A 15340-nucleotide genomic window follows, 5' to 3' on the forward strand; every position below is an offset into this window, starting at 1 on the left:
TCCCCTCTCTTTTCCATGATAATTCCAGAAACTATAGCTAGTGATCACGTTGTTTCAAAAAAAATGCCAATAGTGCTGTATCAGAATGTGCCCAGAATGCTGCATTTTAGTTACAAGTTACAGAGAGCAGTAGGGGTTTTAAAAATTATTTTCCAGGAGATAATTTTTTAAACTCTTATGGTACAAATTTAAATTTCTCTCATAACTTAAAATGATTTATTTTTCTCAAGGAAAAAAATAATTCTTTGGGAGTTTAAGGGTGAATTTCTGAGATTTGCAAGACAGTGACTTGGTTTGGAAAGGTCTCTGCACATGCTTCAAGGAGGACAGTTTTTTCTCAGTCACAGTTATACCAGCTTTAATTGCCTATTTTTTGATATTCTGCTTGCACTTACAGTGTGCTAGGTGGTACTCCATTAACAGTTAAGATGAAAAATGTATCATGTTACAGATTGTCAATGAAATGAGCACACTGGAGGCAAAGGAAGGATAACAAGCAGATGATGCGGGCTTTTTACATATACTTAAAAACAACTGTTGTGTTAGTTGTGGCTGATTGGTCCTTACGAAGCTGTCACCGTGCCGTCTGTTAAATGGAGGTGCTGGAGGAAAACTGCCTTCCGAAGAAGGATTGGTGGGGTAACAGAGAAGTTAAAGAGTGCCACTGAATGAGCAGTGCCTGCAGTAGTCATAGAGGGACACCTTTGTGAATCCGATCTCGTTATAGGGGCTTTTGCTTTTGCTACACCATTGTAATATTTGTGTGGTTTGCAATGAAGAATAGCAAGACCACTAGTAGCTTTTGTGAAGCCTGCAGCTTTACTGATTTGGAGCTGGTAGTAGGATTTGTGTTTCTGTTCAGGGAATACACAGGAATTTCATTTTCAGTAATTATTAGGTTCATTTAAGGTAGAATGCTCAAAGTTCCTGGCCAAGAAGCTCAGGTTCCTGAACTAAAGAAAATGAGCATTTAAAGAAATCTATCTGTTACAGAATCGAATTGCATATTTTATTCGCATTCTACCATTTTTTAATAAAAGTAAAATGAGGAATGTTTTACCAATTATACGAGTAGATTATGATATCCCTCTGTTAATCTAATAACATCTATGATGACTGAGGATTTTATAATGTTTCTGAATCGAAATCAGAGCTTTCTATCCTCCCAAGGAAACCAAGGCAGATATCCCTAATCAATGTAAGCTCCGGAAGACGAGTAGCAGTAATTTTTGAATGGCTGTATGACAAATTGTTTCCTTTAAAATGATGCACGTCTTTATTTACTTTTGATCTGTATTAATAGGGAGTGTTATAAATAGAAATCAAAGCCGCTGGATATGTTGTATTACCTTCAGTGGAATACACTGGCAGTTTAGCTGCCTGAATAATTTGCCATTTAAAACTTGTTGACTATCATGATATATTGCATTTAGCTGAAGGACTTGGGTGTATTTAAATATCGCTAGACCAATATTAAGTCTTTTGTAGCTGTAAATTCTGGGAAAATTTGTTTCTCCTAATATAGAAAAACAGAGAAATGCAAGTCTCAGGGGAAACATTAATGCCCCACTTAAGCAGTGTTAGCCTTTCATAAGCAGCAAATCTCATTTCTCTCTGGGGAGTCCCGCCTGGAACGTAAGATAACCTACACTTACCCTTGCTTTATTCAGCGACTCCATAAAACTCTACAGCTGTAGCTGACAGCAGAATATTTAAATGATTTGAACAGCGTAAATGCCTCACGTTCATTTAAATAACTGAAGAATTCAATCACTTGAATGCCAATGATTATTCCTATTGGAGTTTACATTTTAAAAAAGACAGCCCATCTGAATCCCTGTGAGAGCATTAAATTGCTGTCTAATTAGAAGTGCAAAATTACATATATTTAAAAGATAATTAAAGGTTTGAAGGCTGTTGAATAACTGGTTGTACATATAAATGAATCACTGAAAATTTGTTAGCAATATGTGAAGCTTTCTTTTATTCTTTGCTTTCAGCTTTGAAGTTAGGTATAACTGAGCTCATGGGTTAAAGTCTGGTAGTATTAAGATAAAGGCAGATGTTTTTAATTATTTCTGCTCAAACCCCCAAATAATCATAAGCAGCTGCCGGTTTTACATAATCCCAAATGATAAGGTCCTGAGAATGCAAATAAAATCCTAAATAGAGAGGTTATTTTTTTCAGCTTAGTAAATTGCATACATGTTGCATTGCTAGTCAACTGCGATCCACCTGAAAACGCGAGCTCAGCCAATGTACTCTTTGTCCAGTCTGTAGATGTGTGACTTAGAGCTATTTTCTGTTCCCTTGCTTTTTACCTCCTGCTATGTATTTCCATATGTTGTTTCATCGATTCAAACATTTCTGCAGGATCTGTAATGCAAACACATATGTTACGGTTGTAAATAGAGAAATACAAATACACGTGGCACAAGATTTTATTTTTTTTATTTTGCTAGAAGGTTCTTCTGTGTATGTGGTACATTTGATTTCTCAAATCACATTACATTTCTCTTCCTGGAAACTTCAAATTGTGTTATTCTCTTTACCCTAATGAATGATATGGCTCCTGTTGTCAGCTTTTCTCTGCAGTATTGCTGGAAATTTTATAGTGTGGCAGTTTTTCACTGCTATCTGGCATGAAAAACGAGTCCAAAATAACTGTTTTTCACTGCCAACCATAACCTAGAAACTTCTGGATTAATGGCTTAAATAATAGGCTTGTCATGAAAGTCTCCCTTTGGAAAGGGAAGTTCTTCTTCTCCTAAGGAAATCAAAATGTTACTTTAAAAAAAAGATATTGTAAAAGGACCTTTGTACAGCAAGCAATTTTTTTTCTGACTTGATACCAATGAGTGTTCTACAAATTTAAGCTTTTGGTTGTCTTCTATTTGATACTTTCTTGCTGCGGTATTTTCTCACAGATGATTCCACAAATGGGGCTAAGGCAAGTTCACTGGAGTTTAGTGATGCTTCCAAGGCAATCTGAAGTTGCTCTGATGCTATCAGACCAACTTACTCTCATACCTCCCAGTTATCCAGATGGAGCACGTCTGAGAAATTGCAATCACCTTAGACCCAAGGCTTGCAGCTGTTAAGATGTAGCTTGCTCCTTCTGTGACCAGATTGCTATACTTTGACTTAATAAACACGTGGCCAATCGTATTTAGTGCAGATGGTTTGGGACTGCTTGTGTTATAAAAAAAAAAAAAAAAAAAGGAAAAAAAATCAAAGCAAAGAGCTTAAGAATGGCACATGTAAATGGTTGTATAGGAGGTGGTGAGAAAATGTGATTCAGTCCTTAAACTGTACGTGTTGCACATTGTTTGAATCACCCAGTGCAATAGCAGTTTGGCTAAGCCTCACATAAAAGATAGTCAGTAAGATAAAGCTCATTCTGATTTCCAGATAAAATCTTTTCCCCTGTTCTTTCCACAAACAAAAGAATATTGGAGCTAGCATTCAATTCTGAGCAGACTAAAAGATTCTTTATTTGCAGTCCAGATATTTAAAAAATTTCATTGGCTATCATTTTTTTCCAGGTTTTAACTACTCTATAATATCACCACACATTATATACAGGCCTAAGTAGATTAACAGCACACAGTCTAAATCTAGCTCTTTTCCTCCTGCACTTAAATCAGTGCAATTTGGTAGAGCTCCTAGTTTCTATCTTTCCCAATGGGTCCCTTACTAATTTGTTTCAGTGCTTTATAGTAATCTTGCGAATGGGATTGGCTTCAGTCTTCAATCAGCATTTTATACTTCACCCAGGAGCCTCAGACAGAGATAAAAGAGAAGCTAGATTCAGTATGCTACCAAAGAAAATGGCATACATGAATGTCATTCTTAAAAGCTGGAGAATTGCTTCTGTGCCCGTGAATAACTTTTACTGAGAAATTAGTTTAGCAATAAAACCAGAATGAAACTAGAGAAGAATGAACAGTAGTCACATGAAATACTTGACATTTGATCTACTTGCATTAATGTTTTAGGCCACAGTTACATATGAATATGTAAATTTACTATAAGGAGTAATCTTCACAAAAAAAACAGACATGTAAGTAAAGTTACCAGATATAGAAATAACTGCAACTTTGGTTATCAGAACAAAATCCTGTCCTTTCTGGAATCTGAATTTTTATTTTCTCTGCCATTCTTTCCCAAACTGTATCATAAACATATTCTTCACATATTGAACTCCTGTGTAGGAACTAAACACTAGTCTCCGAAAGTGTAATAACAGCATGAGGGGTTAGACTTCTTAGTACTTTATTATTTCCTGTCCTAAATATGGTTTAGGATCTGCACTTTCAGTTCATTCAAGTGTGTATGGAGTCTTCTGCTTGCCTAAGCACTGGGATTTTGGCTTGCTTTCTACTTATCTGAATTTTTAAGACATGGATACTTCCATTTCTGGCTTTCTGCAAAACTTTGAACATTTTATCCAGTGCTTCATTTGGTTGCTTTTGGATTTTGTTTTTGCTCTTTACATGCACAATATGGAATCTATATAATTGAAATAGATAAAACCCCCCATAATCAATATGAGACAAACAATTTATTATATACTTGAAGCCCACTTCTGCTATCAGACACACAAGATCAACTCCTATTGTCATAAGTAAGGACTTGCACATGTGTCTGAGAATGCAGCATAGCCCAGAAGCCCTTCAACATCTGTGAGTAAGGATGTAATTAAACGTTGGAACCAGTACAGGAGTTGTTTCACATTTGTTCTACTCAAATGATCCCAGTTAACTTCTATGTAACACTTTTCAGCTCTCAGTATTGAGAGATATTCAGATCTTGTCTGCCACAATTTCTATGCTGGTGTGAATAAATAAGACCAAAGCTTTGCTTGGTTAATTGATGCAGCCACAGAGAGTAGGCATAGTTAGTCCCTGTAAAGATTAAAGATAATATTGATATAGCTGCAGCCACAATTAGAGGTTTGCAAAGCATAGAAAGCTACCAAAATCGAGTCCTGCTCATGAAGCAGATGTTATCTTCTCCTTTCTATTCTTGTGAGATTTAACTATGGTGGCTTCCAAGTTTTGTACTTCTGTACTCATGTAGAGTTGTCTCTTCAGCTATCAGAGCTAAGTTGTGAAGCAAGAATTAATTAGAGCACTGAGATACTTGAATTCACAACCTGGCATATGGGCACACACTGAAATGGGAAATTCTTTACATCTCTTTACCTATCTGTTGAATACCATCATCACGTAAGTAGATACCCTGCTTGTTCTGAGAATGCGAACTTCTAGCAAAGGAGCTGTAAAAATGCATGAAATTACTCTTCTGTTACATTCACACGAACTGTCAGAAGTCAGTCAGAGAGTTATACCAACAGAGTAGCTAGGATTTTTTTATGAATGAGATTTTTTTTTTTTTATGAGAATGAGAATTGACTCAGGATTTTATCCCACATAGATTCCCAAAAGACTAGTCTGTAGAAATAACTGTATCCATGTTCTTTTGAGGGAAAGTAAATTTTGTACTTGCAGAAATATTACTGTTCTTCCGGTATCTCAAAATCTGTGATTACAATTCAGCAGCTTTGTCATGCTTGTTTTTAAAATACTGTGACCCTACAAAATCAATGGTGAGATTCACATGAGAATAATTTGGAAAGGAAATGTCAGGATGGGAGTAACCTTTCAAATGATCAGAGTGCAAGTTTTCTCTGTGGCCTCTCTGTGATGTGCAGACCAGGACTGCAAGTTCCTGCTGCGCCGATCCTGGCAATAAAAAGTACTGAGCACTGACAGCTTTGACTGGTGGTATAGTTGGTCCTGCCCTGAGGGAAGAGAATCAACCATATACGCTGCCTTACTGGTACAATTTATATCCTATCATTCTATTTCTGCCGTGTCGCAGAATTGATTTGGAGTAATTCTCACAATTCTCAGCATCTCTCATCATAACTCCTGGAAAGACTTGTGGTAGTCCTCCCCCTTATTTGCGTAATAAAAGATAAATGGACATTATTTCACATTGCACTGATCCATTCCCACATTTAAGCATTTCAAATAGATTCTCATATTTTTTTCTTAACCATTTAGATTAAGTTGTTTATTCACAGACCTTCCTAAATATTTTTCTTCTCCTACTGATCAGGGTTTTTCTTCTTACACTGGTGGACTCTCTCATTTGAATGTTCAGCAGAGGGCAGAATTTCCTATATTATAAATTTCCCAGAGTCAAATCAATTTGTCACTAGAACGTTTATTTAAAATGTGAGATTTACAGGGTTACAGTGACTAGTGATTAAAAAAACCCTATAAATTATTAGTATATTACTTTTTTCCCATGAAGTTGTAGATAAAATGTAGTATCAGCAAATGTTAACACCACACTTCCCAAGACTTGCACCTTATCTTGTTTAAAGAGAAATGTGTAAACATTTTCTTGATAAGATTATAGCAAATATAACTTCCTGTACAGCTGAGATTGTTAGTTTGAGACATTTAACATAAACTACACGAGGAAGGTCTCATGTAGGGTTCCATATGAGAAGAAAAAGGTACAACTGCTGGGTTTGACTTCCCTGTGTGTCCTTCAAGAACAGCTTTTTGTCATGGCATCATGGAAATAATAATGTTTGAAGTAGATTTTTTTAGCTCACAGAGTATGTTTATGCATCAATATGGTTCATTATCTACCACTTAATCTGCCTACTTTGTAAGGTACAGCATTTCCAACCACAGTCAGCATACATCCAGCAAAGTTAAAAAAAAAATCTTCTGATACAAAATGTTTGTACAAATAAAACAGGATGTGCTAAATATTTCATTCTTTTTTTTATGCCAGTATGAAGAAGGGAAGAAACGAAGAAAGCCCAACTACAGTAGTGTGGATCTTTCTGAGGTTGAGTGGGAAGACAGAGATGATGTGGTAAGCGATGTGGTTTAAAACCCGGTCAAAAACACTGTATGTGGAAATTGTTCAAGTAGTTAACAGAGCAGCCACTCGACTGCTCTCAGGAAGGGAAATAAAATAGTCCATTTTACCTGGTTCAGAATTTTGTAATTTTTTTTTAAATTGATTTTCACTGATAGGTACATGCACATGCACCACTAACACAGACTCCTTGTATTTTTGGTAAAACTCATCACCCTACTTGCATGGTCCATGCATCCTGTTGTATATTTTTGCTGGATAGCAAGAGAAAGAGAATATCTCTCTTGGGCCCACCCAGACAACTGCTGAAGCTCAGAAATGAAGGAAAGTGCTTAACTTCTCTTTAGGAGATTCTGCTTTCCTTAATGGAAATAATGATAACTGTTTTCCTTAATGTACAAAATCCATATGAATAAGCAAATTGGATTCTCTGTTTAGAGCAGAGACATAAAAGATTCTCTCAAAACTCCTTATTTCAGACATATGGGTAGCTGCAGAAACATTCTTTCCATGTCTATCAGCTGTTATGCACACAATTCATTCTGGTAAACTCATTTTTCAGTGCTCCATCTACTCTGTGATTCACTCTTATTCTTTCTTATCTTGCAGACTTAGCTTCTTCTGCAATACTGTATCAAAAGCTTTCCTTATGTCCGTGCCTTAACCTTTGCCTGGTCTTTCTGTTATTTCCTCAATAAATCCAATTTGTTAGGCACAATTTGTTTTGTGTGAATCTGTGCTGTCCTTAATTAAATCATAACTTTCCAGGTGTTCCTCTTTCTGTCCTGTAATTTAGTTTTTTTCCCATAAGTTCCCTACTACCAAAGTCAAAACTACATGCCTGTGTTTTTCATAGATGTTTCCTAGATCTCTTCTCAAATATCAGTAACTGCATTAGCTTCTCTTGAGTCCCTCAGACCTGCTTTTCCACAGAGGTTTTGAGTATATCCACTGAAAGTTCCCATATTTACTTTCTCGTGTCCTTCCTAAATCTGGGATGGATCACGTACAACAGCCCCTGGAGTTCTGTCAGTTTTCAAATGTACTAATTTCTTGATCCCCATTCTGACATAAGTCTGTGTTTTCTTTCTCCCTTGAAAAATTCATCTACCGTTCCTACCTCTCCCCACCCTCTTTGTAAATAGTGAAACAATTCATTTGTTTTCAGCAATGGCTGTTTCATCAGGGGATATGTTGTCCTTATCCTTTCCTAGGAGGACATCTTTCCTCCTTACTTAAGCTTGTGCATTGGAGTGTTTCTTTAGAGCGTTTTGTGTATAGTTTTGCATGGTTTTCTGTGCATACATTACTTAAGACTTCCTCATTAGATTTTCATGTTCTGTACCAGCCTTCTCTAATCTTGGCAATCAGGCTGACTTCATACCTTACCTTTTATCTTTGACAGCATATTACTCAATCAGTTCCTCTGCAAATGACCTTTTTAAAGTTTCTTCTCTCCTTCCAAATGTTATTGCAGTAGTTAAGTACAGCTTTTAAACCTTCATGAATTTGTTTTTCTTCTTGTTTCTCTTTGTTTTTATTCCTTTCTATTTCTTCCAGTAATTTATCTGTTTAATTTGTACAGTTTTAATCATTCATTATTAATCATCTCTTAGTAGAAATTCAGTGCTTTGGTTGAAGTAACATTGAAGCATTTGTCAGACATTGAAAATTAAGATTTATTTATGATTGTGATTTGTTCTGGTTGCACATGAAAGCAAGAAGTCCAGATTCAGCTCTCTGTAAGTGTTTCCCTTGAGATCCCCAAGCTCTGCCAGATTTTTTGAAAATTTCTTACAAAAGTTGAATTTTTCCAATCTGGAGGCTACAAAAAATTAAATTTCACATTCTGATAAAAGGTATGTACATAAAATTTATCTTTCCCTCTAACATAAAAAAGTTAAAAAGTGATTTTTAATTTTAACATAGAAACAATCAGTATGTCCTATTATTTCATCCTTTGAATAAGAAAAATATTTATTGCAAATAAACTAAATTGAGCATTGCATTTGTAGAAAGGACCCAGTCCAGTGTCCTGTAAGTAATAGTAAAAAAAAAAAGTAATAGATAAATCATAAATTAATTTCGTGAAATATTTAATACATAATAGAAAACAACTAGATATTGTAGCATTGGACAAAAATAGTTTTGTAAAAGCATTCACATTTACCATTTGATGGACAGTGTCCAAATGTTTTCTGTAAAAACAACATGTTGAGTATTGTAGAAAAAATTATTAGCATTCCTCAAGTCTTCCTAATATTTTAGCAGTGCTACACGCAAGTGGACACTTTAATGTATCTAAATAGGAAAAAAACCCACAAGTCATATTTTTACAGGTATTTTTAAAAGTAAGCCTGATATCATTACAAGTTTTTTGTGTTGTGAAATAACATACAAGTCAGTCATTTATACCATGTTTCTAAGACCATTGGAGAGGCTTACTGTCTGAAACACTAGTAGCAGAATAAATGAGAAATAAGTTTGAAATAAAAGAATATCAGAGCTACAGACAGAGTCTTTAATAACATTAGATCTAGAGAGACTCTGTTCTTGTTTTTTTTCCAAGCTTTAGTAGTAAAGCATTGTTCGTTCAACTGTAGAGGGAAATAATTCATGTATTCATAGAGCTGCTTTTAGCAACATAGAATACTGCTGGTATGTTTGTCTCCCATTAAACTCTTACGTGGAGGCTGATTAGGTTGCTTACTTTTTACTACATTAATTCAATGGTTGCATAATTTTCCAAGAATATAGAATGATCTCATACTATAGCAGTGAAACTAGATTGTTTGCAATTGTTTGGAAGACATTTAGTTGAAAGAGTAGTAATACATATCACTATGAAGAGGTGAAGAAATAGGTTTTCTCCAGAGATTCAATAAGGAAAAAGTGGAAGAAATAAGTTTAGAATTTTTTTTGCTATGAAATAGAATTGGTGCAGATATATATTCATCAGTTAATTTCCCAGGTTGAAGTACCTGCTATCTTCCTTTTACTTCATTTTGTTATGGACTGTGATTTCTAGCTGAATGAAGATTTGTTTTTGTTGTTGTGGGGGCTCATTTTGTTTGTTCTTTTTAAAAAGCATGAATGAATCTTTTGGTCCTTGAAGCCAATTGAGGCAGTACTTATTTTACGCGCTTGAGAAGGAAGATGGAAATGCAGAAGAGCTGAGAAACCAGATTACAAAGCCAAGAAATGTAATCACAGCAAGCAAAAAAACAAAGGAAAGTAAAACTCTAAATCCCACATGCAGACTTGATCTTAAACACTACTGAGAGTTGGAGGCCCTTTCCATAAATCTATGACTTGCCTGAGGCTTGCAAGAGGAATGGGTCTCAGACAACTGCAGGCACCAATGGGAGAAAAATGAAAACCATGTTAAAGATAAATGGAACTGTTCTGTAAATGTTAGAAAGTAGATGGTTAATTAAGACCAGCTCTGCAAGTACAAAACCACAAAACTTAAAATGGGAAAATATTTCCAGAATTGCCTATTATGTAGTGTTAAAAAAATCTACAGTAAAATGTATGCTTTATTTTATACATGCCCCCAGCTAAAATTATCCTTTCACACTCACTGTCAGAAGAGTAAGCCTGTTAATTCAAATGTAGATGCTCCAGAATTAAATTTAGAGAGCGGCAAAGTTTGCAGTTTTTGATAGGTCAGCCATGCTCAACTTTGTCATGAAAATAAAACCAGATATTTCACTGGCAAGTTTGGGTGTTCTCTTTTTGCTCTGTACTAACTCAGAAAGTCTGCAGAGTGCATTGACATGACTATCTTCACAAATTTTGATTAAAATCTGACTGTATTGCCCAATCTGGCAACAAACGGCATGAAGTACAAGAAAACAGGAGATATTTATTTTGCAAGAACACTATGTCCAAAATTGTATTCAGACAGATAAGCAATAAAAGAGAGATAAAAAAAACTCATTTTGTTGATATTATTCTGCATTTTCAATACCCCTAATGAGGGGGTGGGAATTTATTAACAGTATTGGAGGGTTCCTATTGTAATGAAAATTATTGTTGTGCAAGATTTATAGATGTTTCTTACCACAATAAGTGCCACACAAGTATGGCAATATCACTTTGTAATTGAAGATATCCCCCCAGAAAACATCTTAAATTTTCTGCTTCTTCCACTTGTAAAATACATTCATGTTTCTATGGTATAACTGCTAAGTAGTAACTTCCTAATTTCTTCCCTAAAATCTGGAACTAGGAGGTGGAAAAATTCCAAATACTAAGGCTGAGAAGTTCTCAGAAGCCAGGTCTTGTCATATTCCAGTTTCAGCCCACAGTCCCCATGCTCAGATGAGCTATGGCAGTGCATCCTGTGCACCTTGTTAGGTACACCTCATGTGATTTTGGTGCATGGTCCTGATGAACAGTCATGGCGTGTTCCCCTAAAAGAGAGACTGTGCCAACTGTCATCCTCTGAGAGGAAGTCTCTCCTCTTCTGGGGGGCAAATGGGTGTGCTAAGGAAAGACATTGTAGACATGATGTGTAAGGGATTAACAACACAAATCCAGGAGCCTGGAACTCCTGCAGAAGCTGGGATAATGTTACTGAAGGGTACAGGGAGAAGCCTTTCAGTCCTCAGAGAGCACAGGAAAACACCTTGGAATCACAGGTGACTGGACTACTTGTGGCAGTCCAAATAGAAACAGATATAACCTGCAGAGTAGGAGGTAAATCATTCTGTACAAACACTTTGAAAATGTTTTCTGTTTTCCATAGCTACTTTGAGTTTTCTCTCTTTAAAAACAAATTATTTTGGTTTTATGTGTTAATGAAACATGATTTGGAAAGGGTTAAAAATCCTGCCTTGCAAGGACTGCCCTATGGGCCACCACAGTGAATCACAGTGCCTTGTAGCTGTGTGTTCCCATTGTAACAGGTTACTGATCCAATGGGCTGTCGTGCTTCTCCTACTAGCAATTTTTGACACATTTAGGATGTAGTTTCTCATTCTGGTTTGGGATGCAACCCAATGTAGAGAATAAAGCTGAAGCAAAAAGAATAATGAGGTCATAAATGGGCTTTTCTCTTTTTCCTTTGGTATTTTATGTATGATTATGAAGTATTTTAAAATGAGCCCTGGCACCGAATCTAGTGCTTAACCTTCTCTGTAGTAACTCCATAATAGTTTTCAGTTAAACTGTTTATCCTCTGTAAAATCCAGATTATTACATGAAGGGCTATTTTACTGTGAAGGATGCTGAGATCTCCTGCTTTACACACCTCCGCAATTTGCCTGAAGTTCTGTGGCAGGAATCTTGGCCTATACAGAGTACCATAAAATCTGTAAGGGGTTTGTTCAATGTGTAGCAGAACTACTGAAAAATGAAGAGAGAGTACTGCTTAGGCTAAATGAATGTACCAAAGAGCTCAAAGAATTGCAGAAGATTCAGATAAAGGATTTGACACACATTTCCTTCATTTTAGCTTCGAAATGCAATGGTGAATCGTAAAACAGGGAAATTCTCCATGGAAGTGAAGAAGACAGTGGATAAAGGGGTAATGTCTGAAATATCCTTCCAACTAATTATAAAGCAAGCAAGGTTGTTGCCATTTTTTTTAATTTTTACAACTTTTAAGATTGATTACTATAAATGTTATTCACTCTGGTATATTTTTTCACTCCCTGAATGTATACATTGCTTGTAATTTTCATCACTGACTAACTGCTTGATTTTTTATATTTTTCTTATGGCAAACTAACTGTTTTCCCCCTTCCTTTTTGCCTTTCTTGTTCTGAATCTAGAAACGGGTATTGGTGATGACAAATGACTACTATTATACAGACATCAAGGGTACTCCATTCAGGTAGAGCTGACCATAATAAATGGCCATTTCATCAGACTCATTGGACTTGCATTTGTGCAGAGCTTGTGAACTCATTAAAAGCTCATCAGCAAAAGCTGACAATAAAATATCCCTGGACAATGCTGAAAATAGCAAGGGAAGGGAGCTTACTAGCATTCCTTTCAGCTTTTCCAGGGATGGAAAGTTTGTGCAAGCTCACACAGGCAAATTTGCAGTGTTTGTCATGGCTTACGTTTCATTAAAAAAATATTCAGTTGAGGTTTACGTTGAACGAAAGGCTTTCGCAAGTACTTAGAGAGCTATAAATACTATAATCCATTTAAGTAATTACATATCGAGCCTCATTTTGATTTTTTCAACAGCAAAATGTAATGTGAAATGAGATAGTATTTCACTTCTAATTTGAGGTTTGGATATCTTGTTTCTCTGAACTACCTGGAGTATATTTGTGTAAATAAAACTGAGCAAGGCTGCCGTGTTATTTTGCCATGCATCTTAGCAAAAACAAAAAAGGCAAGAAGTCACTTTACAAATACTCATATTTGAGTCAGAAATAATCCATTAATAAAATAATATTAACTGTATCTTATGATTAAAGCAGGAGACTGATGGTTGTAATACTCAACTGAAATTTTCTTCAATGGAACCACGTCACGGAACTCAAACTACATTTTTACACAGAGAAAATATAGGCACATTTCTCATCTCCGATGCATGTGTTTATTCTTCTTAAAATCCACACATGTGTTGTAAAACTCAGTGTAATTTTTGTGGAATGTCATTTTTACCCTATTTAGTAAACAGATGTGTGACTACATATATGCGTGCAGTGTGGCTTCTCATCCTTAGGACAGAAATAATAGCAGGAAAACTCTCCTTTTTCAAAACGATCTGTATGTAGTTATGAAGGGATGAGAACATAGCTTCAGGAAGACAGCAGGGGCAACATTTATTAAAATATATACTGAAATGTCAGATGTTTACTTTCAGCCTATTTCCAGACTGAGCTTTTGATTGCATCATGTGTGCTCTTGGATTTGGTGCCTCTACGTATCCTTAAAGTATGAGCCCATGCTTTTTCAGTCATACTGATTACTGACAGTATCCTAACCTGAGATAACTGCCTTAAATGAATGAATGCCAGAAGGTAGCCTGTTTATGTATTCCATATGAAGAGGCATGTATTGTCCATCCAGTTCATTAAATTTGAATTCTTTTAATGGCAGATAAAAAGAAACACAAAACAAAGTACTTAACTGTAAAAGTTTATAAGGCTAAAGTCATTGCAAAAATATTAAACTAGCAAAATATATGAATAGCAGAATAGTCCAAGAAGAATCGTACTGCTGTTGCTACATGTGAAATTATTTTCCCCTCAGTAGCTCTACTGACTCCTGCTTTTATGTGTTTCTAAACATCTTAGTCTTGTTTCCTTCATTGTAAGGCCATAGGTATGTTTAAGGCTCAGCTGAAGAAATGTCAAGCTGGGTGAACAGCAGTGAGCTTAGAAGGGCACATTTATTGGTATGCTAGATAATACTGATGTACTGCACCTCTAAACACAACTAAAGCCAGCTGTTGCAGGCTCATCAGAACAGATCCATCAGATCCTACAGAAGCAGCTAGTTGAACAATGAATATGATCAGTGAGGCTCTGGGAACAGTTTTTTAAAGCTAGTAAGTGTACACAAGCTGGAAATGTTAGAAATGAAAATATCTCTGAATGTCTGTTTTTGTGTCACAGATTTCAAGGTCTGCTCTATTTCTCTGCACAGTTTAGGTGTGGCTCTCTCTAGAGGACATGGAAAATATTTCTTCAGAGGGAATGTAACTGTGGAAGAAGGTAAGATACTCTCTACCTTCTCGTGTTCCTTACACAGTAGTTGAATTGTTGATCTGGTAAACCTAAAGCTCGTATGTTTCTCTGCAGATTCCATGAGGGAATTAAATTTTATTTTTTAAGATCTTCTATTTTGTGGGATTTTTTCCCTCATTTACATTAAGCTCAGTCAGACCATGAATTTTCTTTAGATGGGCATCATCTCCCCTCCTCCTCTCTCAGTGTTTCAGAGAGTCACTTGTGTGATATTGTTTGTGATGTTTTCTGAATAAAGGAACCACTGAGAGCACTGCAATGGCCATGGCTTTTTTGCTCACAGGCTACACATTATTAAGCCTTTCAGAGCTAAAACTACGTAGTGATAGTAAAGGTAGCCTGTGGGGAAAGCCTTTCTTTCTTTATGGTTTTACTTTTTTACAGAGGAGATTTAGGTTAGATATTAGGAGGAAGTTTTTCACTCAGGGGGTGGTGACGCACTGGAACAAGTTGCCCAAGGAGATTGTGGATGCCCCATCCCTGGAGGCATTCAAGGCCAGGCTGGATGTGTCTCTGGGCAGCCTGGTCTAGTGGCTGGCAACCCTGCACTCAGCAGGGGGGTTGAAACTAGATGATCTTTGAGGTCCTTTTCAACCCAGGCGATTCTATGATTCTATGATAAGTCCTCAAATAAAACAATTGGAGGAGTCAATTATGTGTAGTGATAAAGTTGTTTGACAGCAAGACTAAAAGCAAAGGGTCCTAAATATGAA

The 15340-nt window shown here is 36.1% G+C and overlaps 1 protein-coding gene across 18 annotated transcripts in view; it reads left to right on the plus strand.

The window, feature by feature from the left end:
• The window catches only part of CACNA2D3 (calcium voltage-gated channel auxiliary subunit alpha2delta 3), a 422632-nt gene that overhangs the window by 321240 nt on the left and 86052 nt on the right, over positions 1 to 15340 (plus strand). For all 18 annotated transcript variants that reach the window (XR_002442442.1, XR_002442444.1, XR_002442443.1 and 15 more), the window contains 4 exons: positions 6820 to 6903; positions 12371 to 12442; positions 12690 to 12751; positions 14527 to 14594. Coding sequence is in view for 13 of the 18 variants with exons in the window: in XM_021409181.1 (XP_021264856.1) it covers positions 6820 to 6903; positions 12371 to 12442; positions 12690 to 12751; positions 14527 to 14594 (286 nt within the window). In the remaining 5 variants the exon portion in view is untranslated. The remainder of the gene's footprint in view (positions 1 to 6819; positions 6904 to 12370; positions 12443 to 12689; positions 12752 to 14526; positions 14595 to 15340) is intronic.

This window comes from Numida meleagris, chromosome 11, assembly GCF_002078875.1.
Source record: "Numida meleagris isolate 19003 breed g44 Domestic line chromosome 11, NumMel1.0, whole genome shotgun sequence".
Classification (NCBI taxonomy): Eukaryota; Metazoa; Chordata; class Aves; order Galliformes; family Numididae; genus Numida; species Numida meleagris.